This window comes from Choloepus didactylus, chromosome 5 (genome assembly GCF_015220235.1).
Source record: "Choloepus didactylus isolate mChoDid1 chromosome 5, mChoDid1.pri, whole genome shotgun sequence".
Taxonomy (NCBI): domain Eukaryota; kingdom Metazoa; phylum Chordata; class Mammalia; order Pilosa; family Megalonychidae; genus Choloepus; species Choloepus didactylus.
The window spans coordinates 103,438,472-103,466,284 of NC_051311.1; the positions used below are offsets into that span (position 1 = coordinate 103,438,472).

The following is a 27,813-nucleotide window of genomic DNA, read 5'->3' on the forward strand; positions in this document are numbered from 1 at the left end:
ATCCCATACTCCAGCATCATCGAGAAGAATCACATATCATCGGATCATCTTTGGGCAGTCCTGTTTCTGAAGACTCAAAGGATGTTGAGGATTTGGTAAACTGTCATTAGGTAATTGTTTGAAACAGGGTAGTTCAAACAAAGAATTCATATTGTTCATTGCAACACCTCCAAAGACACAGGAGCAACCCCGAGAGGCTTAATTGAAAATTCCTCTGGCATTTAAATAGCTACACTGCTAAAGCCATGCACACTGTTGCTGCTATGACATTTTACCTCCTTTAAATATATCATCTGAGGCCCAGGTTTTTGACAGTGTGTATTTGAATGGAGTATGGGGTTAGAGCTCTGTGGCTATGTTTAGGGTTAATTATCAGTAGGGAATTGCCTTGACTTCAGCTACTGGGAAAAGTTTAAAATCACCAAAGCTGAAATATTCTGATTTTAAAGCAGTAGTATTCGTCTCTGAAGATCAGGTATGCCTCTCTAACCAGTCTCAAGTAGGCCTGCCTTGTTATATTTCAGAGACATCACATCAACATGATCTAGAGCTTATCGAGTTGCCTTTTTCAAACAGGTTAGGTATCATTAGCTTGAGACTTGACCAGCATACAAATACAGAAACCTGGGGAGGTGATTGTGTGGCTGTTACTTTGGTTTACCCATTGCTGGCAGTGGGAGCTCATTTAGGCAGGGTAAAGAGGAAAGCATTAAAAGGTTTTAAAAAAAATTCACTACAGGTTTTTTATTACTTTTAAAGGGAGTATGGATGTGGGTAGTAACAAAACCCACCAGAAGCTAAGTAAACAGAATTTTCACCCCCTCAGAAACCACTGTCATCAGTTTCCAAAGGTATAGCACTTTGAAGTAAAATTAAACTAAATGGAGAAGATGGTAATGTTGCCTACCCGTTGATACCATGACCGTTTATTATGTATTTTGCTATATAAATTACCCAGAAAATAGCTGAGGGTTTGCCATTCGTTTAATGCATTAGCTGGTTGGGGTACAATGTATCTTCTCCCTTACTGGCAATATAGAAACAAAATTAGCTTCTGAAAAGGAAGGAAACAAATCAAGAGTCATTCCTATGCTAGAAAAGGTTTAGCCAAAACTAGCCCCCTACAGAAAAGTCACAAAAAACCTTGTATAAATTATTTTATTTATTCTTGTAATTAGACCTTCACAATCAAAGTTGTCTTTTCACTGTGTTTTGTTAATGTGAAATTAAGTTGTAGTTATAAGTAAAAGTTGGTTGTATAGGGAACAATAATTGTATATTCAGTTTAACAGAAATAAAAGAATATTTGTCTTAGGATGCAAGATTTTGTTTGTTACATAGCTTCTTCGCCATGCAATTATATTATAAAAAATTTTTAATTTTTAAAAGTGAAAATTATTTGTGCTGTTTGAGCTTTAAGAGTTGAGTTGGAATGTTGAAGTGCAACATCAATATCAGCTCCTTAAAGACAAAAGCATAGTGATCTATGCTAGGTCTCCCCTGCAAGAGGGAATTTAGATTTACTATTAACATGAAAATCATGTGTCAGACTCCTGCAGGAGATTCTCCAGCATACCTTTTCCAGCTCTTCTTCACAGTCCTAATATATAGCTTTGAAGAGTCCTGGTAAGTGTTTCTCCTTGGCAGCCTCACTTTCCCACATCATGGAAGTACAAGTTTGCACATATACATAACATGATGATAGAAAATAAGATATAGTAAATTAGATTTCTAAATTTCGGTTCTAAGTCTCCTTGTCGATACCAGTAGATCTAAAAGAAGAAGAATTAAACAAAAGTTTTAAAGAATTAGTCACTTGCTCTAATATTAAAATTTTAAATGCAACTAATTCTTTTTCTGCTGTGACCAGTTCAATCAGTATCTACTTTTTCCCCCTAAATGAGATGGTCTTATTAATCTACATTCTTCAGATTTATGCTGCCAGAATTTAATTCTTACTCTTTATAATCCAAATAGTACCAATCGAGTTTCTACATCCATGATTATACTTATTTCTGCTTTCTCAGTTTACTGTGTTCTGTGTTCAAACCTGTAAAATTAACTGCCTACTAATCATTTGGCAGGCCTCCAGGAATGTTAGCCTTTGGAATATATGACTTCAAATAATTCAAAAGGTACATCTCCCAGGTAATGAAAAGTGGGACAATTCTTAAATTGATAAAATTGATTCGGATAGCCAATACAAAATTTGGCTTATATAATGCATGTATTTGGTTTAAACTAGCTCATTGTTAGTCACATGAGGAATGGGGGGTGGGGTAGGAGAAGTTTCTGTCCTCTTTGCTGTAAAGGCTCCCAAAATGGAATGGGCCAGTTCTTCTCTCAGGTCATAAGAGTATAGCAGATCAGTGAATTAGATCATTTCTTTTAATTCAGATAAGCAAATTACTATTATAATGTTAAGCCTGATTTCTATGTGGGTCAAAACAACTGGTTTTAAGAGTTTACTGCTTTTATTCTTTCGGCCTCTCCTCAAGGGAAAAGAAAAACTACCAACTAATGAATGGTTGAATTTGGCAAATACCCAAGTGAGGATCCCCCGCCATCTGTTTCTTTACCAAACAAAGACCTCTGTGTAGTAAAATTGAACATTCTTGTGACAAGGATACAACGTGCAGTTTTAGGCTTCCCAGGAGATTTTGGTGTTTGTTAATTACCTCCATTTGGGGAGATAAGCACAGGGACAAATAAACTAATTTTATAATGATTAGAAATAAAGAGTGCGCTCTCTGTCTTCCCTTAAGAGCATTATTAGCATTTCCCAAAGCCTACCGGTAGGGCCTTGTATATAGTTCTTGAAAGAGGCTGATGAAATTTAAATTGTATCAAATCTTTAGTTACCTAGTCTTCAATTTTTTTCTTTTTATTTTAGCTGTCAACTGAACAGTTCCCTTTAGGGTTAACTTTGGGATTTAGGAGACAAGAAGGAAATTATCCAGATCCCAAAAGGAAAAATCTGTAATTAGTACTGGTTGAGAATTCTGACACCCTTGGGTGGGTGGGAGGCTAAATTAGAGATCACAAGACTGGGAATCTGTCCTAATAAGCACATGCAACATTAAGCCCTCAAAGATATGCCAGATAAATGCTAAATAGTACTCACAAGTATGCAGGCAGTAATACTACTCAAAGAGATGCAAACAGCAAAAAATATATTCAATGGTTTTGGAGGTAGTTGAGGGAAAACAAAAGCACTGATCAGCGTTACCTGTATGAAAAGAAATAATATTAAGAGCAAATCCAAGACTTAAACTGCATTCCAGGCAGTATAATACTATAAAATGCTTCACATCATAAAATGACATCCACCACCATGTTTGCCTTCTGGAATGTTAATTTAATAAAAGATTATTTAATAAAATACTTGTAAATATATGTTCAATTGAGTATTTCTTTTAGTTCTTCCTTTCTAAACTTTCCTTCATTTATGAAAGGAAACAAAAATGCCATAGAGCAGGTAAAACTAGCTAATCTCAAAACAACCTCTTCACTAACAAAGATGAGAAACCCTTTACACTTCCTTACCAGGATTAATGATTATACTGGGAAAAGTTCTAACCATTTTGTTATTTTGGATACTTCTACCAAAAATGAATATAGTCAAAGCTGATTTTGCTTACTTAACATTATGAAAAATACTGGAAGATGGGTTTCCAGTAAGTTTTCTAGTTCTATAGAAATATCATAATACCCATTCTTTTTATTAAAAAGCCACAGAAACAAACTATTACAATTCTCCTAAAGTTAATAAAAATGTGCTATGGAAACATTCTTAGACTATGGCAAATAGAGTTTTGTTCTTATTTGTGATAGCACACAGAATGAAAAATTGCTATACACTGACCAAATAACTTGTAAACTTGCCCAACGAATAATGAATGTTCTTTAGGAAGAAAACTTAGCAGAAATGGGAAGGTGAATGATAGAAGAAAGCTGCAACATTTTTACTAATTTGTTAAGACAAGCAAACATGGCCAACTCAGTCTTCTGAAAACCAAGTTTTTTGACTTGGTGCTATTTGAGGACAGAAGAGATCAAATTGGCTATTCCAAGTGCCAACTGTAGTTGTGCTTAAGTGGTAATAAAATTAAAAGCATTAATTTATAATTAAAACACTTCACATGCCTACTTACTGGCCTCTTTAGATATCTGCGTTTTATTGAACCACAATATTTAAGTTTTAAAACTTGGGCTAAGAGCCCAAGGAAGGCACAAAATAAAGATACTTACTAGAATCAATAAAGACGTTAAGCTTCCAACAACTAAATTGATGATTCGATCCTGAAAGAGAGAAGAGTTTTTGAGCCCTATGATTTGGATCCACAGCACTTTTGAGACAGAACAATATACTAGGTGCTCGGGTGATTTAGAATGAAAGAAGGAACTGTCAAAAGCTACCCAATGCAATCAAAGCTGCAGGTTTATTGCAAAACTGCTCAAGGAGGGAGACATGAAACAGACAGAATGAGAATCTCAACAACCATCTGGTCACAGCCACTTTCAAAGGCACTTGGAGGATTTCCAAGTGGGAAGTTACAACAATTGGTTGACATTTAAGTTTCTTAAAGGAGGATCTTACCCAATGGGGAACAGAAGTACAATGTTCAGTATGATACACTTACACATTTCTGATAGCTCGTTTCACTAGCTAAGTGTCTAATTGTTGCTCAAACTGTTAGCTTTGCTGGAAAGGTTCTGTTTTCTCGGAAGGTCCCATCCTTGTGATCAACTATTTTGTCTTTTGGAAGTCCCTGTCATTTTTCAGAAAGGGATTGCTCCTGGCAATGCCCAATACAGGCAGCCCTTTTATTTTTTAAACTTTTTATTTTGCAATACTTTCAAACTTACAGGACAGTTGCAAAAATAATACAAACCACATACAGAGAACTCCAACATGCCCTACCTCCCCCAGATTTTGTCACCTTTGCCTTATCATTCTGTCTTTTATCTGTCTATTTTCTGAACATCTGAGGGCAGATTGCCCACATAACACTCCTTAAACACATAATACTTCCATGTATATTTCCTGTGAACAAGGATATTCACTTATGTAAATCACCTTAAGTGCAGTTATCAAATTCAAGAAAGTTAACATTGATAAGAAGCTGACAATCTATATTCCAAGTATTTCTTTTGTCCCAATAATGTCCTTTTGAGCCCTTTCTCCTCCATTCTTAGATCCCATTCAGGTACATGTATTGCATTTAATTGTCACTATCTCTTTATTTTCTTTCTTTTTTTTTTAACTGTGGAAATAACCTAACAACATAAATATCACCCCAAACCCTCCCCCAAGCGTACCATTTACAGAGATTAATCACATTCACAATGTTGCAGTATCCTCACCCCATCCATTACTAGATCTTTCCCTTTATTCCAAACAGAAAACCTACACTAATGATGCATTATCTCCTCATTCCATTTGTGCCCTGTCCCTGGTAACCTATACTCTAATTTGTCCCTGAGTTTGCATATTCTCTGGTGTTTTGAGGTTACCATGGGGCTTAAATTTAACATCCTAAATCTACAACAATCTTTTTGCTTTGATACCGACTTCAATGGAATACACACATTATGTTCCTATACCCCTCCATCTTCCCCACCTTTATGTTGCTCTTTGCAAATCATGTTTTATACATGAGTCTAAAACCACTGATTTATCATTACACTTTATGCATTTGCCTTTTAGATACTGTAGGAAGTAAAAAGTGGAGTTATAAATAAAAAATACAATGATACTGGTATTTACCCATTTCATTATCAGAGATTTTAAAATCTTCATGTGGCTTCAGTCAATTGTCTAGTGTCCTTTCCTTTCAACCTGCAGAACTCCGTTTAGCATTTGTAGTAAGGCTGCTCTAAGTGGTGACAAACTCCCTCTGCTTTAATTTATCTGGGAATGTCTTAATTCTTCCCTCACTTCTGAAAGACAGTTTTGCCAGATACAGAATTTTTGGTTGGCAATGTTTTGCTTTCAGTACTTGAAACATTTTTTCCCACTGGCTTCCTGCCTCCATGGTTTCCTAGGAGAAACTGGCACTGAATCTTACTGAGGATCCCTTGTACGTGACATATTGCTTCTCTCTTGCAGCTTTCAGAATTCTGTTTGGAATTCAACAATTTGATTATGTCACTGTATGGGTCTATTTGGATTTATCTTGTTTGGAGTTTGTTGAGTGTCTTGGATGTGTATATTCATGTCTTTCATTAAATTTGGGAAGTTTTAAGCTGTTGTTTCCTTGAATATTCTCTCTGCTCCTTCCTTTTCCTTCTGGGACTTCCACAACGAGTATATTGGTGTGCTTGATGGTGTCCCACAGTGTCTCCAGGCTCTGTTCATTTTTCATTCTTTCTTTCTTCTGCCCCTCAGACTGAATGATTTCAATTGTCTTATCTTTAACTTCACTGATTATTCTGCCAGCTCCATCTGCTGTTGAACCCCTCTAGAGGGAATTTTTAATTTCTGTTACTGTGATCTTCAGCTCTGTTTATTTCTTTTTCATAATTTCTATCACTCTACTGATATCTGTTGTTTTCCTGATTTCCTTTAGTTCGTTGTTCATGATACTTAGAACCATTTTTAAAAGTCTTTTTCTGGTTATGTCACAGGTCTGGTCCTTCACATTGATGGTTTCTAATGCTATAATCTTTGCCTGGGTCATTGCTCCTGTTTCTTTATGTTTTGTAACCTTCTGTTGAAACCTGGACATGTTGATATTTAAATGTACATCACTGGAATTTAGACTCTGAGGTGTCTATTCCTTAAGTTTGTATCCAGCTGGTGTTATGACAGGTTTCCTTGAATGCCAAGAAGATTGCAAAAAAAAAAAAGGAAAAATACACCTTTCTCAGTATTTGCATATTGACCTGTGCAAGGGCTCTCCTTTGGAGTTTCTCCACGTAATGAGTTTTTGAGAATAGCTCCAGGCCAAAGTGTAGGGGTCTCCCTGAGGTCCTTTCTGTGCATGTGTCATCTTGGGCATACACATGTGGCCCTAGGAAGTCCCTTGTTTCCACGAATACAAATGTCCCCTCTTCCCTAGATAACAGTTTCCTCATAGTCCTGGGCACTGCCTTGAACGTCCTACAGCCAGCTATCCCTTGCCCCAGGCAGCCACAACTTGACTATTCTCCTACAGTGGTTCTGTAGGAGAGCTCTATGAGCTACCTTCTATACACAGGGCAAGTTCTGGGACAATGAGTCCCTCAGGCCACCACCAGGCAGACTGAGCCAGACAGATACTCTCAGAATGTACACGAGGATTGCTCTGCTCCCTCTGTCAAGCTCCTCACAGCCATTGATTATACCAAGCCATTCTGTGCTCTTTTCTTTCCAGTTAAGAATTTGAAATACATCATGATAAGGATGATAATGCCAAAACAAGATTGTTGGCTCATCATCAAGTGTACAAATACACACTTAATCGTTTGATACTTTGTTGAACGCAAAGCAAGATGAAGCATCTTTACCTTCATTGTACACAAATGAAGCAGGAGCCCAGAGAGGGGAAGAATGGTACAGCCTTCATTGGAGGGGAAGATGTGAGCCACCTCTAGCCCTGTCTTGTGGGAAGATTAACCCATGATCTATCAGTTGCCATAACCCCTAGGATGGGTGTCCTTCCAGTCATCCCACTCCCGGGCTCTGTGTAGTTTTCTCATCAGTGTCTTCCTCCTTTGGCTCCTGATCTTCCTGTTGTTAAGATGCCTTTTTGAACTCTGGTGTTGTCTTGGCTACTCCCTGATCTGGTAATGCTCCATATTTCCAATGCTGATCATACCAGTCATTGTCATGGTTGCCAGACTTGGATAACCAGCCCCAAACACCTTGCCTTGGGCCACATCCCGAGTGAGAATGAAGGGTTTCATTGGAGGCCTGTCCTGAAGAGCTGAGTGAGAAGTTGGTGCCTCTTTTGAGGAGTCTTTCTCTTAAGATTTTTATCTCATGATCAATACTCAATCTCTTTCAAGCTGATACCAATCCACCTCTTAAGATGAAGGCAATAATATTCACGAACATGCTCATTATCTGCTTCACCATTTTCCACAGAAGATTTCAGGGTAGATAATCTATGCTCCACCTCCTTCTGCTTGTATCTCCAGTTCCAGGAAGGGTCTTATTAGCCTCTTGCTGACAAACTTGCAGATTTCCCATGTTGACTCCCACAGGTCATCCCTGGTAATTCAGCCCTTTTATTTTAACAGAACCAACACACTGTCCCTCCAGACAAAGCAAAAGTAGCAAAGGTCCTTTGGGAAGGCAGAGGGACAACTAACTGGCAAGGTTTTTGAAGGGGCAGAAGGTTTATATTACACTCTCGAAAATTTGATGAGGAAGAGAGGTTTACCAATAATAAATGCACTACTGGGAATAGTATGAGCGAAGCAGCGGGTAAGTTCCACTGCTCAAGGACAGAGGGCCTGACATGGACTGGATGAGAGCCTTGGTGGTAAAAACTAGGAACCAGACCACAGTGATGAGCTTGTACCTATCGTGTGATTCAGCTTAGGTCTCCTTGTCTAATGTAATCTAAAAGTAGATGCTACTGCTAGAAGGGATCAGTCAGCCAAGGCTGGAAGCAACCTCAAAAGCCATCTATTCCAGTGGTTTTCCAACTTATATAATAACAAAAACCCAATATACTGAAAGCTGAATAATCTGATTAAAGGAAGAGACAGGGATCCCACCTATTGAGTGCCTCAGCCCACCCAACTCCACAGAATGGTCTGAAAAACTTCTAATTTCATCCAATCTTAATTTTTTAGGTTATGGCAAATGTAGGTTCACTGTGGTGAAATTATTTGCCTTAATTCATTCAGTAACTTAGAAACAACTGTTTGAAACCCAAGATTCCTAAATCCAGGTCACTGATTAGATATAGTTTCAGGTATAAGGACTAAAAAGTCAAAAGTATAAAATAGGTTGGTAGAAGTTATTTACTTACAGAGCTATAACATAAAGGATTTAAGTACCTGTTCTAGTTTGCTAATGCTGCCAGAATGCAAAACACCAGAAATGGATTGGCTTCCAAAAAAAGGGGTCTATTTGGTTACACAGCCACATTCCCAAGGCCACAAAGTGTCCAAGGTAACACATCAACAATCGGGTACCTTCACTGGAGGATGGCCAATGGCATCCAGAAAACCTTTGTTAGCTGGGAAGGCACATGGCTGGCGCCTGCTCTGGAGTTCTGCTTTCAAAATGGTTTTCTTCCAGGACATTCCTCTCTAGGCTTCAGCTCCTCAAAAATGTCACTCTTAGTTGCTCTTGGAGCATTTGTCCTCTCTCAGCTTCTCCAGAGCAAAAGTCTGCTTTCAAAGTCTGTCTCCAAAATGTCTCTGTGAGCTGAAGCTCCTCTCTCAGTTGCAATGTATTCTTGAAAGTGTCCCTCTTGGCTTGAAAGTGTCCCTCAGACAGAAGCCCCCTCCTTCTGTCTGAGCTTATATAGTGCTCCAGTAAACTAATCAAGGCCCATGATCAATGGGCGGGGCCACACCTCCATGGAAAGTATCCAACCAGAGTCACACCCACAGTTGGGTGGGGCACATCTCCATGGAAACACCCAAAGAATTAAAATCTAATCAACATTGACACATCTGCACCCTCAAGATTACATCCAAGATAATGGCATTTGGGGGACATAATACATTCAAACTGGCACAGTCCCTAATTAGGAAACTATTTTAAGGCCAATGAGAATACCAAGTAGGTTTATTTCTGAGAAGTCAAAGCTGAGTCTTTACTTAGTAGTCTTGAAATATTCTTCTGGTAACATCTGGGCAGAGAACAGCAGGATATGAAATGTAAGCAGCCAATAAACAAAACCTTAGAGATAGGAAGGGCACAGGAACAAACACAGAGCAGCAGTTGAGCCCTCATTTCCAAATTGTCTGCTTTTGAGGATAAGAATCCAAAGTGAAGTTAAAAATCAGGCAGGCAATGGAGTTGAGAGGTCACTCGGGTGGGCACTCTTACGCACTATATAGATAACCCTTTTTAGGTTTTAATGTACTGGAATAGCTAGAAGTAAATAGCTGAAACTATCAAACTGCAACCCAGTGGCTCTGACTCTTGAAGCCGACTGTATAACAACATAGCTTACAAGGGGTGACAGTGTGATTGTGAAAGCCTTGTGGATCACACTCCCTTCAGTGTATGGATGGATGAGTAGAAAAATGGGGACAAAAACTAAACGAAAAATAGGGGGGGATGGGGGGATGATTTGGGTGCTCTTTTTACTTTTATTTTTTATTCTTGTTTTTCCTTTTTCTGGAATAAGGAAATGTTCAAAAAAAATAGATTGGGGTGATGCATGCACAACTATATGATGGTACTATGAACAGTTGAATGTACACCATGGATGACTGTATGATATGTGACTATATCTCAATAAAACGGAGTTTAAAAAAAATAAACTTTGAAAGAAAATAAAAGGCAGGCAGAGCTGGGAGGGAAAAGTACAGGAAAGCCAAGTGTCCTACTGAGTGTGCCTTATCTAACCAAGGACAAGAGCAACTCTCCACACCAAGACCAAGGGAATTCAAAGATTATAGGACAAAGGAAACTGAACTCCAGTCACACCCTTTCTAAACTTAGGGGAACTCAGAACAAATCTTATCGCCTCTTCAGCAAAAGAGGCCTAAGGAGCACTTACGAATCTGACCTTGGGATCATTTGTTAAGAGACTGAGGGGCAAATCACTGATCACTGTTAACTTACTCCCACCCACATAACTGTGTCTATGTATTAACATAAAATGTATATGTAGACAAAATTCTGTTTATGAGAGCCCCAGTGGTTTTGCTTTGTGAAAAGGGCTCAACTAAACTGACCTCTGGTCTATTCAAAAAAGTCCGGAAATATCTGCTCCCATCTCTATCAGCTTCAGGGATTTGCAAAAGTTTATAAAGGTCTGCATACCTCACAACAGCCAACAGAAGCCAGGGAGGAGATTCAGGAGAGAGGTAGCCAAGACCAATTCACTAGTTTCCAAACAGCATAGCAAGTTGCCCAACAGGATCAAAGTGCTGGTGGGGGTGAGGGATGGGGGGGGGGGGTGAGGAAAAAAAAAAAGTAATGGTGGAGGGCTAGTAACTATACCAAGAGCACACCACACACACTGAGAACTTGCCCAAGGTCTCCATACCAATTAATGAAAGAAAGGACCTGATGCCAGGCCTGCTGTTCCCACCACAGCAGTGCCATTTATACTCTTCGATGGAAGAGCAATCTAGAATGCTAGACATAGATGTCAGTCAAATGGGCAGACAAAAGGCCTTATTAGCAAAGTATTACAATAAATGTGTATCTTTTCAGAAATAAAGATTTCCTCAAAGTGATCTTTCCAGATTGTTAAACTTATCCATGTAAGTTTTTATCATTTTGATGAAAATGTCTAAATTTCAAAGAATACTTCCTTGCCTGCCTTCTTAGTTCATTGAACAGAATTCGAACTCATCTTCACAAATAGCTATTCCATTATGTTGTAATGCAGTGGTCCCTGTTAGGTTTAGGCCCTAGGCCCTCATCCTAGCCCCGCCCTTAGGAATTTTGCGAGCGTTCACCGTGCCCCACCTCCCTTGAAACCCTGTAGATCTGCCATAAGCCACCACCCCTGCCCTTAGGAATCCTGCACACCTGAACGTTTAAAATTTTAAACTTTCTGGCTTCCAAGCCCCACCCCTGCTCTTAAACCAGCCAATAGAAATCTGCCAACTACCCCCCTTCCCAAAAGTAGCCAGAGACTGCAAACCTAAACCTGCCAGCCTCCCCTTCCCTGGACAAAGAACTTCTGCCAACCATCCTTTATAAACCTTATTGTTCCCTTGGCTTGGGGCTGTTGCCATTTTCTTAGGCTTTAATAAAACTTTTGATCGAGTTTTCGTCTCTTCTCTTCTAGATTGAAAAACCTGAGAGTCCTCTCTAGAGCTCCCAATATGTATAGGATAAACTGTTTAGTATTTGGCAGAAGTGTTTCTCAGTGTTTTCTTCTTTCTCCAAGCCAGTGCCTTGGCTTCAGACCTTCTGCTATAAAAGTAATCATGAATCCAGGCCAATGAAACAGCAGAGTTAACTTTGGAAGACCTCCTACCTTTAATGCCCTCTCTTACAAACTGTTGCTACTCAAAGTGTGGTGTGGACAGCAGAATCAGCATCACCTGGGAGCTTGTTAGAAATGCAGAATCTTGGGCTCTGTCCCAGACCTACTAAATCAGAATCTGCATTTCAACAAGATCTCTAGGTGACCTGTATGCACATTTAAATTTGAGAAGCAGTGCTCTAAAGTTTAGAGTCTAACTCATTTTGAATATTGATGAGTTCAAATCATAGAGTAAAGACCCTTCCCTGGGCCCAGAAATTATTTTTTGGAGTTTTAGCAAAGAAACATGCCACCCGCCCCAACTCAGCCTCCAGTGCTCCAAAGATAAAAGGATACTAGAGAATTAAATAGCTAGTTAATTAGCATTTCAAAGGGCAGTGTTGGGATAAATATGCTCCCAATCAGAACTAGAGTATGTATAAAAAAGAGAATACAGCATATAAACTTTGTTGTTTATGGAAAAAAACTGAAACTCAGGTTGTTTCCACTTCTAGCTGTCTCCTCTCCAGTTTTAATATTACCAAAACTGTTCTTCCCTACCAGAACTTTAAACCTTGTACTTGTTGCTTATTTTCACTCCCCCAAAGAAGCTGGATAGGCTCAGAATCAGCTTTGATCCTCACCTGCAGAGAGTCAAGTTGGGCTTTTAGAATAGCTCTTCCAGAGACAAACATTATCGATGATATTCCAGATGCAAATAAAACAATACATAAAACCATCTCTACTCTCCAGAAGGTTACACTATCCAAAGCTTAAGAAGACACTAAAGAGAAAGGGAGTTAGGTATTGTGCCAGTTTGGATATTTTATGTACCCCCACCCCCACCCCCAAAAAGCCATGTTTTAATCCAATCTTGTGGAATATTTGGATTAGGTTGTTTCCATGCAGATATGATTCACCCAACTGTAGGTGATACTATTGATTAGATTATTTCCATGGAGGTGAGGCCCCACCCATTCAGGGTGGGTCTTCATTAGTTTACTGGAGTCCTTTAAAAAGAGCCGACACAGACCCAGATGCTTGCTGATGCTTGGAGATGCTTAGAGATGCAGACAGAAGGACATTTGGAGATGCTAAGCTAAGAGAAACCCAGAGACATTTTGGAGAAAGCCATTCTGAAATGCAACCCAGGAGCAAAAGAACAGCAAACACCAGCCATGTGCCTTCCCAGATGACAGTGGTGTTCCAGGCACCATTGGCCGTTCTTCAGTGAAGGTATCCTCTTGTTGATGCTTGAGTTTGGACACTTTTGTGGCCTTAGAACTCTAAATTTGTAACCAAATAGATCCCCCTTATAAAAGCCAATCCATTTCTGGTATTTTGCATAATGGCAGCTCTAGCAAACTGGAACAGGTATCTTCGGCAGTGAGGGAGAAATGACCAGAGGAAGTTAAAACCTGAAGGAGGACTAACAAATGAGCAAGAAGGAAAGGAAAGGTGGTTCATGAAGAGGGAACTTCATGAAGAGGGAACTCCACAAAGACCAAGGGGAGAGAAAAAACATAGCTATTACAAAAGAGAAGTAGGGTAAATCAAGATAGTTGAACAAGTTTCATGAGACCTGTTAGGGTAAAGGAACTGGCATGCAATGTACAAGTGAAAAAAATTAGCCTTACCCCAAAGGAGTCACATCTTCCTTTCAAATGGATGGACATACATGCAGACGGTTTGGACCCAGAATGGTAGAAGGTACCCATGAAGCATGTAAGGAATACGTTATCTCCATCTCACCAATGGATAACTAGATTCAATGAGAATGAACGATTTGCCCAAACAGCAGAGGTATGCTATCCAAAGCTTTTTGCAAAATACCAGTCTAATGAGCAGTTCAAAGATCTAAGGATCCTGAGACTATAAATATATAGACCCTGAAGTTAGACTCAGGAGACCAAGGTTCTAATTTCACTTCCACCACTGGCCAGCAGTGTGACCTCTAAAGGATCTCTTAACCCATCTAAGTCTCACAAATAAGGACTGGGCTAAATGATATCAGGTACCCCTAGTCATGAGCTTCAGACTGCACTTACGCCAGCTGGAAGGCCTTTTCCCCCAGTGATCAAAAAGCAGGTAAGCCCCCAGGCTCATGTGGTCAGTTATTAGCAAGTGTGTCAATGCAAGAGAGAACCCCAAACTCATTCCAAATGCTCAGGTGGTGAGGACGTTTCTAGGAGGAAATTGACAGTAATATTCCAAATAACCAAAGGTAGGCATTTGTCCTCAGTTCCCTGGAAATTTTGGAATGTACAGTTTGGAACAAGTGATACTGTGTTCCATCTTCCATTCCCACAGCAATTTATGCTTTGCCTACTTACCAAATGAATTTGATGGGCTTGTGCTACTATAGTAAAACCCAAACCCATTTAAGCTACAATAAAAAGACAAAGGCAAAATTTCTAAAGGAGCTTGGGAGATACAAAGGAGTAAAATAACTCACTCCAAAAAGTAGACTAAAGAAAGCTTTTCTGACGTAAGCTCAAATTTTAATACTATGATTCTGGCAGCTGAAAGGGAAATACAATGAGGTTTAAAAGTTCTCACTAATAAAAGTAAACACACTGGATGGTTAGAAGAGACAAACTTTTCCTGGCTCTAAAAAGAATCTGTTGCATGGGTCTATCAGAACACAGAAAATGCAGATATTTCATACTTAGTCATTTCTTATATTGATGCAGAAGAAAAGCTAAAGGCACAATGTCAAGCCATAAGTCCCAATAAGTTGCGTGAGATGTGGGGCAGAACATTCATCATGTGGGACAGCTGGAATGCCCCTCCCAGTCTGCCTACTCATCCTTCAGGTTTCAACTCAAACATCACCTACACGGTAAATCTGTTTGGGACACCATCCCCAGGTATGTCCCCTAAAGAGGTTAGTTGTTCCTATCTCAGGGCTCCCAGATCACATGTCCAGGCTTTACACTTATTTCATCACAATAAAACACATTGCCTGTCTCCTACACTAAGAGTGGCAACTACTTGAGGGTGGGGAAGGCAGCCTATTTGTTCTCCTTCCCCAGAGCATGCCACAGCATCAACACTGTTTAAGTGTTAGCTAAATGAAACAATCACAAAGCAGTAGTGGCAATAACATTTTCCTAAGAATGTCTCTCACCAATCGGGGCTACTCTCATCAGTCACCTGGGGACTGACCTGTCAAAATGTTCAGCTTCCAGTCAGAACTGTGTGGCCTCTCTGCTGCAGGATGGACATGAACTAGCACAGCAGAAGTTATGGCCTGGTCTTGAAGCCCAAGAAGTTACATTTTTGCTAGCCACAAAGGACCAACACCCAAACAGTGTCTTCCAAACCAGGATCCACTGAATCCAAGGAAATAGCAATCATAAGCCCACAGGAAATCTCCAGGGTCCAGGTTGTCTTAGCTTAAGAACAAGCCCAGTTACAAGATCATTGAGCTCATTTTCTGCTAGGGCAGGATCAAGTACCAATTTCAGATTGTAGGGGTATTGCAGCAACTCCAGCTGAGAAGTTCATCCTGCAGCAGTGCTCCTTAGCACTCCCAGGAAGGAACAAAGCAAAACAGAGAAAGCTCCTTGCAGAAAAGTAAAACCCTGGATGGGCAAGGCCACTAGGATGTTCCCTTCCACACTCTGGAGTGAGAAAGTGGCGAAGGGGTTGTGGTAGACTGAGAACTCCGTTTTTGGTGTTAGTTCTAACTTTCTGGTGACTTCATGAAATTTCCTTCTCAGACAGTATCACAATGAGCTGTACGGACCCACACCAGCCCTCTACCAGCCATCCCACTCCCTGAAACCCGATTCATGTAAGCAAACTGGACTATTCGGGGAGTTGTCCCATAGCCTGGCTTTCCCTCCACTGTCTCTTCATGTTCTAATAGAACCTGTGCCTCCTACATACTTAGCCAGGGCAGGGAGGGAGCTTCCCTGGGCCAGTTTTTTTTTTTTTTTTTTTAATGCATTTTTTATTGTGAACTATAACATACACAAAACAGTGATAACTTTCAAAGTACAATGTAACAAGTAGTTAGAGAGCAAATTTCAAAGAATGTCATGGGTCACAGTTCCACAACTTCAGCTATTTTCATTATTGTAAAATGTATGTACAGAAAGGTGTTAACTTTCGATGTACAGCTCAACAAGCAGTTACATAGGTAATTTAAAAAACTGTTATGGGTTACAGTTCCACAGTCTCAGTTCTTTCCTTATTATGAAATATAGGGTATATACAGAAAGGGACTTTCAAAGCACAATTCAATGAGCAGCTATAGAGCAAATTTCAAAAGATATTATAGGGTACAGTTCCACCATGTCATTTACCTCCTTCCAGTTATTCCAACACCCTAGTGTCTAAATATATACATATATAAAGTTTCAGTATTCATAGATCTTTGTTAAATCTTATCTTGCTTGTTGCTACCCCTTCCTCTCACTTAATCTTTCTCTATATTCAGGGGTGTCTATGCAGTGAGCACCCTAATTTATTCATATTGAAAGGGGGCGTCGACAATATGGGGAAGGGGGCTGCATCTGATTGTTGTTCTTAAAGAGGCTGTTGCCTCTGGGTTTTAGGACTTGTCTGGCATAGGAACACTCTGGTGGATTTAAGTTTCTGAGAGATAAAACTTACTGAGTGAATCTTTTATAGAATCTCAGGTAGGGACGTAGATATTTGGGGACTTTTGGTAAGGGCATGGCATATTGTGGCCAGGGCCAGTTTTGAGACCACAATTTCAGTAAAATTTATGCCCTGGGCAGTCTCATGCCAACCTCTCCCTTCCTCTTCTCAGATACCTCAATTACTTCAGCACCTGCTTTGCCAAAGCCTTTTCATTCTTCCACCCTTTCCCTCTCCCCTCACTGCCCCTGAGTCTGGTTTTCACGCACATCTATTGACTGGAACATTGCCAACCTGTGGCACCAAAGCTCTGACAGAAGACCTCCCCACCGATCTCTGACCACATGGTCAGCAGTTTCAGCAATGCACCAAAGACTCTCCGGTGGATGCTATGAAAACCCAGCCCCATCAACCCCTTCTATACTCTGAGGCTAAGCCTTACTGTGAACTGGTTGAACTATCCTAACTATTGACAACAGTTAACTCACGCTGTAAGGTCTGGGAAGTAGGGGCCATGTCATTCCTCTTCACAGTCTTGTTCTGGAGCACCACGATGGCTGAAACCCAGCCCAATGCTGCACTCTCCAAACTGTGTACCCTGGCACAAGGCTGTATCTGCCCAGAGGAAGGAGCATCTTTTTCTAATTCAAAGCCAAGGCATGTGCCTGTGGGAGCCACCACTACCCAGAGTGGAAATACCTTCCTCTGATTGTTCAAATGAGCTTCCGTATGGATAAGTGGTGGCCCTGGCCATGTATCTCTCTGCCAAGCATACTGCCTAGTACGTTTTAGATGCTCAGTATTAGCTGATAGAATAAACTCTCTGGGTTTCCTACAGATTTGTGCTTTCTGTCCTCAGCTGGGCTGTCATTATACTTCCATAGCTTTTTGTTTGGGGTTGACTGCCTGTCTCTACCCAGAAAGTGGTTCAAAACTTCCATCTCTCCTCAGGACCCCAATCCCACCCTCAAAACCTTTACCACCAGTACATCCTCGCACACAAAAAGATACCGAGAAGAGGAATATGCCCTTCTCACCCCTAGCTCTAGCCCAAAGAGGACAAAAGTGACCTCCTTTGCTGAGCCTGGTAGTTATTTCCTTTCTCACCTGTATGGTCACACTCCCTCATGGAGTCTATCTTTGGGCCAAGTCGCCCAACATCAGAAGAGCCCATCATCCTTCCAACTTGCCACCTGATCTTAAGCATTCATTCTCCACTCTTTCCACATGCTAAGTGTTAGAAAGAAAAATAAGGTGGATGAAGAATGGTCAGGCAGAGACTGCGGGTGGGGTGGAGCTATTTTAAAAAGTGAGGACAAGAAATTCTCTCTGAGGATGAGACATTTGAGTAGGAGCCATTATTTAAAAAAGGAAATGAGACATGTAAGTATCTAGGAAAAGGGTGTTCCTACCAAGTGAGTGCAGGAAGTTACAAAGGCCCTGAGGCAGAAATTTGCTTAGTGAATTGGAAGAACAAAAAGGCCAGGGTGACTGAAGCTTAGTAGTGGGAGAGAGAGGAAAAAGGATTTGTTTAATGCCTTTCTATCTTTCCTGCAGTATGTAGGCTCCATGAGAAAAGATATGCTCTCTCTCTAATTCACAGTAGTATTTCTAGCACTTAGCACATTTTCTAGCATGCAGTATGCACTTGATCAGTAACTGAATGAACAAATACATGCCTGTACATTCAACACCCACAGCCTACAGGAGAAAATCCAAATCCCTTAGCATTGCATTCTGGCTCTGTATCAGGCCCAGCCTTTCTTCTCACTGTTCATCTCAGGTTCTAGTGTCTAGGCACAATGGAACTCATAGTTCACTCACCATTTCCTGTACTTTGCTGCTACCATAGCTTTTACTCAAGCTGGAATCCCTGCTTGGGACTCCCTGTCACCTCCTCCTCCCCTGTCAAAAATCTTATTCTTTGTGTCAAGTTCCAAGACTCAAACGTCATCTGACCTGATGCCCCCAGCAGAATTACTTCCTCCCTCCATACGCCCCAGCACTTTGCCCATGACTTTATTACTTTATTAAGGGCTTGTCTTAATTTCCCATCTGCTAAAAGAAATACCACACAATGTGTTGGCTTAACAGCAGGAATTTATTGGCTCTTGGTTTCAGAGGCTAGAAGACCTGCTTCTTCCCAGGGTTGGTCATCTTCTGGCTGGGCCAGCAATCTTTGGTCATTGGTATGGTGGTGTCTTCTCCTTTCTCTTCCGGGTTCTGTTGACTTCCAGCTTTGGCCTGCTCCCCAGGCAGCTCCAATTCCTTTGCTTATAAGGACTTCAGCCACATTGAATTAAGGACCACCCTCATTCAACTTGGGTGCACCTTAACTAACAGCATCTTCAAACGTCTATTTACAAATGGGTTCACACCCACAGAACCCAGGGGTTGGGACTTGAACATGCCTTTTGTGGTAGACATGATTCAATACCCATCAGAGCCCATTCCCATTTTATATTCAGTACTTACTCTCCCTATCTCACAAGTTTTTAAGCTCATTGAAGACAGTGATAACCTTCACTTCTGAGAGAAGTCAGTACATTCTGCAGGTATTCAACGCCCAAAGAACACGAATGTTTTCCTGGACTGAGCAATTCAGACATTGCATCACAACCTACAATTCTACTTCCAAGTTCTGCATTTCTCAATCAAAGTTAAGGGTTCAATACCACAAATAAAAGCCTGATTCTCAGAAATAGCTTTCCTTCTCTTCTTCCAAATCTCAAGTGGAAAATTGGTCACAAAAGCTCTGGAACTGGTCCAGGCAGAAGCCTAAGGAACGGTGCTTTAAGAATAAACACATCAAGAGGATGTGAAAGGTGGGAGAAGGTGTAGACCCAGCTGTAGCAAGAAACCTCTGACCTTGCCTGTGGATTTAATTTGGTTCCCCCAGGGCTACATGGCTTTGCCTAGGCAGGATTTCCCCTCCACGTTGTTACCAGAGACAACCACTGGGAAAGCGTCCCCTCACTGGCTAACTCTAGGGCTCAGTGAACTCTGACCGCAGGCACAACTGTTCTGAGGCTTACCAAAGGAACACCGGACTTTGAATCAGTGCCAAGAGCAGAGGATTCGTGACAGGATTTATGGGAATGCAGGCCCGCCCACGCTTCCCCACTCCCCACTCTGAACTCTCTCAAACACACTCTCTCTACATGTCGAGCTGAACATCAAAATTCCCCTCATTTCTCTCTAGAAAAAGTAAATGTATAGGCATTTTAATTTTTTTCCTTTATTTCACAGATTCACATTTTGAAGTATCTTTCAGCTGTGAATATTTTTGCACACCCATCCTACCCAATTCTCCTCACAGATACTGGTGCCTGAAATATGCTTTTTAATTAAAACACCATTTGTGGATACCAGATCACAATAAAAATAGAAAACAAATCACTATGCATGTTGGGAGAGGCAGCAGTTGGGACCCACAGAAAGGGCCATGACTTTATGTGCTCCAAGCTTCAGAATGGGAGGTGTACTGCAAAGACTGAGTCCAGGAGCCCCACAGACCTGACCTAGATGTATTCATTCCCCTGCCATATGCCTGTCTTGGAGCCTTGGGTAAGTCACTTAACTTTTAAGCCTTAATTTTCATATTTGTACAATGGGTCCATCCTGTGGATTGCTATAAGGATTAGGAGGCAATACATGTAAAGCCCCTAGAACAGAGTACTTGATGTTTAGCAGAGGGCTGGTAAATGGTAGCTAATATGATATTAGCATTATTTCTACCATGTCTATTGGGGAGTCTTACCAACGAGAGATTAGGCTCCTCAGAGCTGAGTGAGAACTGGGCTTGACCCCATGTCCTGGGTGATCATATGGCCATTTTTTTAGGACAGCCCTAATTTCAAATACACTCCATCACTCCCATAGAAAGACTCCAGTTTATCAACCCACATGCCCTTATGGCAGCTCAGAAAATACGGTCACTATCCCTGTACCTGGCATGTAAAATGAACACACAAAAAAATGATTCAATTCAGTGTACCCAGACTATCACCACAAACCTGCAAAAACCACTCTTTACAGAGAGGAAATCAGGCAGACTATCAGCTTCTGGGAGGCCAGACCTCAGTTTAAGTTGTCTTATACATTATATTATCCATTTACTACTGGCTTCTTTGCTGTAACTCACAGGTATAGAGAGTGATGACTTTACTTACATGACAGCCTGAAGCACTACTTGCTGTTTTGATATCCAGCATTCCAGATTTCTGAACACCAAGCCCTGCCTTCTCCTATGGGTTTACTATGTCCCAAGAATTCAGGTTACTTTGGGGGATGCTAAATTCCCACTTTACTTAAAACTCAATACATATAAAAATCAAGAACTGGGTAAGGCACTATGCTCAGCTGCTAAAAAGTCTACAGAAATGAGGAAGTTGGCTCCTACCCTCAGCAGCTTGTAACCTAGTTGGGGAGGCAAGACCTATACAAATCCCTCACAGCACAAGGAACCTGTAAGTGCCAAGGGGGCTTCTCTGACAGCCAGGGCTCGCAAGGGGAAAGCATGGGTACAAGATGCATTGAAAAGAAAAAGGTAAACTGAGTAGGACTCAGATTTCTGGAGAAGAGAGAGCACTTCAAAACAGAGAACAGCATCTGCAAAGGGCAGGGAGGCAGTGAAAGGAAAGGGGTCGGTGGAGAGGTGTTGCCTGGGCTGGGCATGCAGAGAGTGCCATAAGACCAAAGCTCCCAGAGCATCCCCCAACCCGAGGCTTTCTAAAAATACAAACGCCCGAGCCAGCCAGAGAGATTCCAAATCCACCAGTCCTGGGGGTGGGGGAGAGAAAACTTACTATAATAGGAAAGAAAAAAGTCATGGAGTTTAGGTATGCTAAACTGCTTCTCCAGCACAAGAAATGGCAACGCAAACTGGCCCGGCCAGCTGGGTGAGGCGAGGGCAACTGTTTCCAGTCCCTTGGGTGACCAGCTTTCCTTTGAGGGAGTGGGAGAGCTGTGCTCAGAGGACCACCTAGAAGCTCTATCAAGAGAGACGCTAGAAGCCTGCACTCCTTGGAGAACAGCCTTTGCAGCTCCAGGCAGCAGGTGGGTGCAGACTGAAATCTTCACCACAGCTTTGTTCTTAATTAAGCAGGAAAAGCCCCAAAAAAGCATGAAGTAGCACTCCACAATCTTACACTCTCGTTTGCTGAGGCCAAATGCTCCCAGCTGAGTTGCTTGATCATGAAGATCATGAAGAGACCTCGTTTTTCAACGTTTTTGTTTGCTCGCTTGCTTTGGGGGGGTGGGGGGTGGGTGTGGAGAACAGGAGGCTACAAGCAGAATGTTCTGCTACATGGAAATTCTGCTGTGGGAATAGAAGACCTGAGCCTCGGGGCCCGCTAACTCGTCGCCTATACAGATAACCTCACTTTATCTGCTGGAGTTCAGTGTATGTGCCTCCCCCAAAGTAACTCATTTTTCTTATATCGTGTCCAGGAAGGAATAAAGGGACAGGGATTTTCTCTACCCTTCTTAGGGGAAGAATCACTTATTTATGATCAGTGCAAATCAATAGGGTAGGCTGGTTCAGAAACCAGTTACACCTATGTTCCGCAAAGCAGAGCACTGCTCCTCTTCCTGTTTGCACTGGAGACAGTATAGGTTTGCTTTCTCCACTGAGAGGACCAGACTCTCCTTTCCCTGGCTGAAACTGAAGTCAGATGATCTGTGGCCAGTGACCAACTCAAAATTCACTCAGGAGCCCTGAGGATCTCTTAAACGACCCTCCCTTATGTAGACAGCTAAAAGGACCACCCAGACAGTGTGTGGCCCTAAGACAAACTTTCAAGCGGGTTTGGGAAGTGTACCTCCATATTCTAGCTCACACTCAGGGCAGGGGAAAGAGAGTCCTACAGCAACGTTTCCCAGAGTGCTCTGCAAAAACTTATGAATGCTCCTTTGGAGGAGAGGGGCATTCCACTACCAGATTTGTTCAGGAAGTACTACCTGCCCACCCTCTCCAAATAGACTCACAATGAAAATCAACGTATTAAAAGTTCTGAGAAATCCTATGATAAAGAAAAATGTTCCACAACCACAACTATAGAACCTGTATAACTACTGACTCATGGGCCTGTGCTTTAGAACTGTGCTGTCCAATACAGCAACACTAGCCATTTTGAAATGTGGCTAGTTGAACTGAGATGGATGTTAAGTGTAAAATACACACTAAATTTTGAAGACTTAATATGAAATGAATGTAAAAGCATCAATTTTTACACTGATTACAGTTGAAATAATAGTATTTTGGATATATAAGGTTAAACAAAATACATTATTAAACTTAATTTCACCTGTTTTTATTTATTTAAAATGGCTATTAGAAACCTTTAAATTACATATGTGGCTCACATTATATTTCTACTGGATAATGCTCCTTTAGTAAGTACTAAGCTATACCTTATTATTCTTAGCCTCAGTACCACATTTGTTATTCACCTGAAAGAGATGTACCACATCACAGAATTGGGGCATGGATGAGAAGAGATGAAAAAAAGCCTCTGGACAATCTGACCAGGACCAACATTCTCCCTAAAACAGCTCACCAAGCAATATGTAATCTCAAAGGTATCAAGGAATGAGAAATACATTTCTTACAAAAGGTGAACACCTTTCCTTTTTGTCTACCATACTATCAATATTTATTGTAGTAAGAGAGAACTGCTTCACTTTGCCTTTCATTCCATGGCTCTACCTGGATGAAAGGTATGACATTAATGAAATAATTATTTCTAAATATCATGTTAAAGATTGAATAAATTCAAAGTTCTGGTAACTGAAATCAGCACGTGCACCTGGTGCAGGTGAAAATAGATGCTCCTTCAGGCACTGCCCATGAGGAAGCTGTCGAAGGCTCTCTCAGTGGCACATTTATTGTTTTACAGTACAGATTCCAGTGTCTTTTGCTCACTTACTGACTTTGGGCAAACTAGGTCACCTGCTAATTCCTGGAAAGGACAGTACATAAATGACTATCTAGTGTGCTTTTAGACTCACTGTGGCCCAAACTGCACTATTAAGTTACTATTTTTATGCTACTCAACTCAGGAAAGAGAGTTGGCAAAACACTGTGTGTGACTGAGCAAGTAACCCTCTTTGAGCTTCAGCTTCCTGAAGTTGTAAAACAGGAATAACAACATCCCCCTTATAAAGAAATTCAATTATCAACCAAGGTAAAGCTGAATGCCAAGCATGATGCTAAGCACAAACTTCCCTCCAGACTCTCCTGACATTCATTCATGGTAGCTCTTTGGGCCTCAACTGACGTTGTTTTGAAGTTAGTGCTTGGAGCTAAAGTTCGATTCCTTTCTAGACCTAAAACTGAGATATTAATATACTGTTTTGCTAGTTGTTATGAAGCAAATGAGATTACTAAAAACTCAGAAAGTTTGTCAGGAAGTGCTTCTTCCCCCCTTCTAGATTTTCTCCTCCGAGATGGCGGTTCACCAGTATTAAATTTTCACTGCAAAGAGTCTATTGTGTCCAGTTTCCTGACACCAGAAAGAAAGCAAAGGAGAACACATGCACACAGGGCCAGCCAAGGGTTTCTCAGTGTCCCAGGCATCCCCTCCTCCTCTATGCAACTGGCTCTTCTGTAATGTGTCTTCATCTTTTCATTACTGAGACCCCAATTCCTGTGCCTGGCCTACCTCGGGCCCTCAAATAAAATCTTTATTTACGTTCAAAGACCAGTAATTAGTATGCCTCTCCCCCTCCAAATCTGGCCCCTCAATTTATAAGAAACACAACATTTTCTCCCATTCTTGGACCAGGTGAGAATTAGATATTATTCTTCACTTTTTTTTTTTTCTGAATAGCCGAATCTACTATGATAATACCCTAAAGTTGCCTATAAAACTCCAGAGCTATACAATCTTGGACTAAACAAGAATGTAATAAACACAGATACACTTGGAATAGTAAAGTTCTCAGAATAGTAAAGTTCTCCAAATGGATCATAAGCAACAGGGAACTTAAAAATCATGGGGCATTTTGGCCCAAGCTATTCAGAAAACATCAATATTTCTAAATGTCTACATAAGTAAACAAGACAATTACCAAAGTCAGGTACCTCTGCAACACAAGGGCTACAGTATTAAAGGAGGGCAGAAGTCTGGATCACCTAGAAACCCAATCTGTGTGCCAAGGCCTGTGGGAAAATGCTGAACCTCTCAGCTCTTGGACAACTGGTCTGTCAGATGCCCTGGAACCAACCCCTCCTAGCAGTAAAGTGCCTCCACTCTCAAGACTCCAAATCCCCTTCCAATTGAATCCCAATGCAGAGGCATTCATAGCAGAAAGTCCAAAGCTACCAATAACTTTGGATGAAGAAGTCATCCTCTGAGGTCTTCCCATGCTCCCCCAGTAAGTGACCAGTGTTTTCTCTGTGCCCCAATACGCAGCCCCATATGCCCCTGCCATAACACAGATCCTACTGAAATCACATTTGTTTACAGATTTCCTTCACCTGAATGGGGTCCTCAGATCCCCTGGGACTAATATATAGAGAGAGATAGATACACACATACACACACACACACACCTCTGTTTGCAGAAATAGGAGAATCTTCTGGACTAGACCTCTGCTTCTCCAATGAGGTGGACTGTGGGCTGGGGTTATGCAAAGCCACAAGATAAACAAGGTTAAAGTTCCTGGAGATCAATTTTAAAACATTTTCTTATTATGGCAGTGTGAGAAGAAGATGCAAAATCCACATAGAATTTTAAAAACTAAAATACCAGCCTTGTGTCAGGATGGCAGCTTCCAAATTCAGGGCTAACTGCAAGACTGCCAAGAGTGCGAGTGCCCTACCCTTTCTGGAAGAGGGTTCCTGTGGAAGCTGAGAAATCCAAGAAGCTCTGCCCTCTATATATGCCCTATTTTTTAAGAGACTGAAAGCACTTTGTCAGGTTTCAAAGATCACCAATGCTACTTTCTAGGTGAAAAAAAAAAAAACAGGCTAAACTTGCCGCAGACTACTGAGTAAGTTAATGCTACAGGCAGGAAAAGAGCTCTCTTCAATTGATGGCCCAGGACATCATGAAACTGAAACTTTTAAAAAGGTCCTATACTTTTAACAGCCTAGTATGATGTATTATAACTTGTTTGGCCTAGAGATCCTCTGATCGCTTCCTGGAACTGGCCTCCACCATCACATAAACCCTCAATGCACACCTCCCCCCGCCTCCTTTTTTATTGCTTGGTTGTTTCACAGCCTCAGCAGTAAACCCTTACAGAAGTAGGCAAACAAATCAAAAGCACTTTTCTATGACTTCTTACAGAGGCCCTAGGCGCACACCTGAGACAGTGCTCCAAGGCCGTCATCAAGGTCAGCGCTCCAGCTGGGCGGGAGGTTGTGCAAACATCACCCTTTCCTTCCGAGAGGGGTTTCCGCAATCCCCGTGAAGAGCCACTAACAGCCCAGAGCTTTCTGAACTTTCCTCCATTCCCAGCGTTCAAGGCTCTTGGCCAACGCCGTCCCACAGAAGGCAAACACCTTGAGAGGGAAAACAGATGGAAAGAACCAGCTCTCTCCTCCCTCAAGTCCCTTCAAGGGGCGGCAGAAGGAGCCGGCCAGGATTCTGGGCGGGAGTAGGAGGGCAGCAGGCAAACACACACACACACAAACACACAAACCCGGAGCCACCGTCCCCGCTCACCTTGGCCGACGTCTCTCCGAACAGAGGTCTGTTGTCCAGGCCACTGGTGCCATAGGTCCTGGTGGAAAAGTCCTCCATTTTTGGGTTTCTTCACTCTCCCCAAGCCACTCAAAACCCAGCCGGCATCACCTCCCGTAGTCTCTGGCCCACGACTCCTAACTCCTCCTATTTACCGAGCACTCATAGCCTTTGACCCAGGTCAAGTCGGGGAAATCCCGGCGGCGGGTGAGCGCTCAGGTCCGGGGGGCAAGGCCGCTCCGCCCTAGCCCCGCTCTCCTCATCGTGAACAGCTGCCGCAGGAGGTGGAAGGAAACAAACACCGCATGGCCGACTCTCCACCCGCACCGCCCGCCCGCGCAGCTCTCACTTCCCCAAATCTCAGCTCTCAGCCCCCGGGGTAGCGCCGCCTTCTGCAACTTGCAAAGCAATAGGTTACCCACCGCCCCTGGGGCCACACGTGATTCCAACTCCTCAACTCCTCCCTACTTCAACGCCTCCCTGTCTTCTTATACAACAATTTCCCATGCTTTCCAAATTCTCTGCAGTGAGCACATTCTCGCTCAGAAAGAAATGTAAAAAGTTTTAACGGAATAATTAATTACAAGCTCCTCCCCAAGACTTCTCCCATTCCCCACCCCCTCAATTCCTGAGTGGCGGGAGAAGTTGCCTGAGCAGAGCCAAGCACTCTGCAAGCGCATCCCGCAACACTGCGGGTTCAGGTCGAAGCAGTGGCGGCGTAAGGCAACTTGGATCCCGCTCATTTGTTGGATCTGCCCGAGGGCCGGCCATGCTTTCCGCAGCTCTCCCCACACTCTCGGCAGACGCTACGGCAAGAATCGCAGCAGGAGAGGCGGCCTGGGCAGAGCAAGCGGAAGAGCGAATCCCGGCTCGGCACTGCACAGATTGGCCGCCTCCCCGGGAAACGCCTCGTACCCGCGCCCGCTCGCGTGCCCCTCTCGCCCCGCTTCCGCCCCGCTACCGCAGGCCAAACCTCGGCATTCCCCGCTGTCCGCACGCTGGGAGTCCGGGCCGCGCACGGTACAGCGGGCTTCTGGGTGCAGAGGCTCAGAGGTGCCAGCAAGACGCGTGGGAAAGGCGGAGACCTTTGGCGCGGGCGGAGAGCGGGCACACTGGGTGGACGCTGCGCTCGGGGTCCCCTCCCGGATTCCCTGGCCCGGATCCGCGGCCACTGTCGCAAACCCGCGCGACCCGCCCAAGCCACGTCAGGACCAAGGCCGCCAATCCCACGGGCCGAGGCGCCGCATTGGCTGCGGAGCTTCATTTCTAGAGGTGCCTGTTTATTCCCAGTGGCGCGGCTAATCTTAGTGGCCGCACGCTTCAGCCTGTTAGTAACTAGCGATCCACGTGGACAAAGAACATTTCTGCAGGTATCTTTGCACAATCGGCCTCCTTTAGCCACCACTGT

The 27,813-nt window shown here is 42.4% G+C and overlaps 2 protein-coding genes across 9 annotated transcripts in view; one reads left to right on the top strand and one right to left on the bottom strand.

The window, feature by feature from the left end:
- DMTF1 (cyclin D binding myb like transcription factor 1) overlaps window positions 1–1,315 on the top strand; it is a 42,491-nt gene extending 41,176 nt beyond the window's left edge. For all 6 annotated transcript variants that reach the window (XM_037836553.1, XM_037836557.1, XM_037836556.1 and 3 more), the window contains one exon: window positions 1–1,315. In XM_037836553.1, coding sequence (XP_037692481.1) covers window positions 1–110 — 110 coding nt within the window. In that variant the 3' untranslated portion in view covers window positions 111–1,315.
- TMEM243 (transmembrane protein 243) lies at window positions 1,144–27,577 on the bottom strand. Of its 3 annotated transcripts, none has more exons than XM_037836561.1 (5): window positions 27,379–27,577; window positions 26,388–26,445; window positions 4,252–4,302; window positions 3,125–3,229; window positions 1,144–1,772 (listed from the first exon to the last, which is right to left on the bottom strand). In XM_037836561.1, the coding sequence occupies exons 1-5, from the start codon at window positions 27,384–27,386 to the stop codon at window positions 1,650–1,652; spliced, it is 345 nt and encodes a 114-aa protein (XP_037692489.1). In that variant the 5' UTR covers window positions 27,387–27,577; the 3' UTR covers window positions 1,144–1,649. The 3 variants fall into 3 exon arrangements, with proteins under 3 accessions (XP_037692489.1, XP_037692488.1, XP_037692487.1); XM_037836560.1 differs by lacking the exon at window positions 27,379–27,577 and adding an exon at window positions 26,561–27,372; XM_037836559.1 differs by lacking the exon at window positions 27,379–27,577 and having other exon boundaries at window positions 26,388–27,370.
- Window positions 27,578–27,813: the final 236 nt, after the last annotated feature.

Coding starts and splice junctions, on each gene's coding strand:
- TMEM243 (XM_037836559.1), bottom strand. CDS start 26,465: ATGGAGGACTTTTCCACCAGGACCTATGGCACCAGTGGCCTGGACAAC. Junction 4,303..26,387: donor TCGGAGAGACGTCGGCCAAG/GTGAGCGGGGAC, acceptor TCTCTCTTTCAG/GATCGAATCATCAATTTAGT. Junction 3,230..4,251: donor TAACGTCTTTATTGATTCTA/GTAAGTATCTTT, acceptor CTTTTCATACAG/GTAACGCTGATCAGTGCTTT.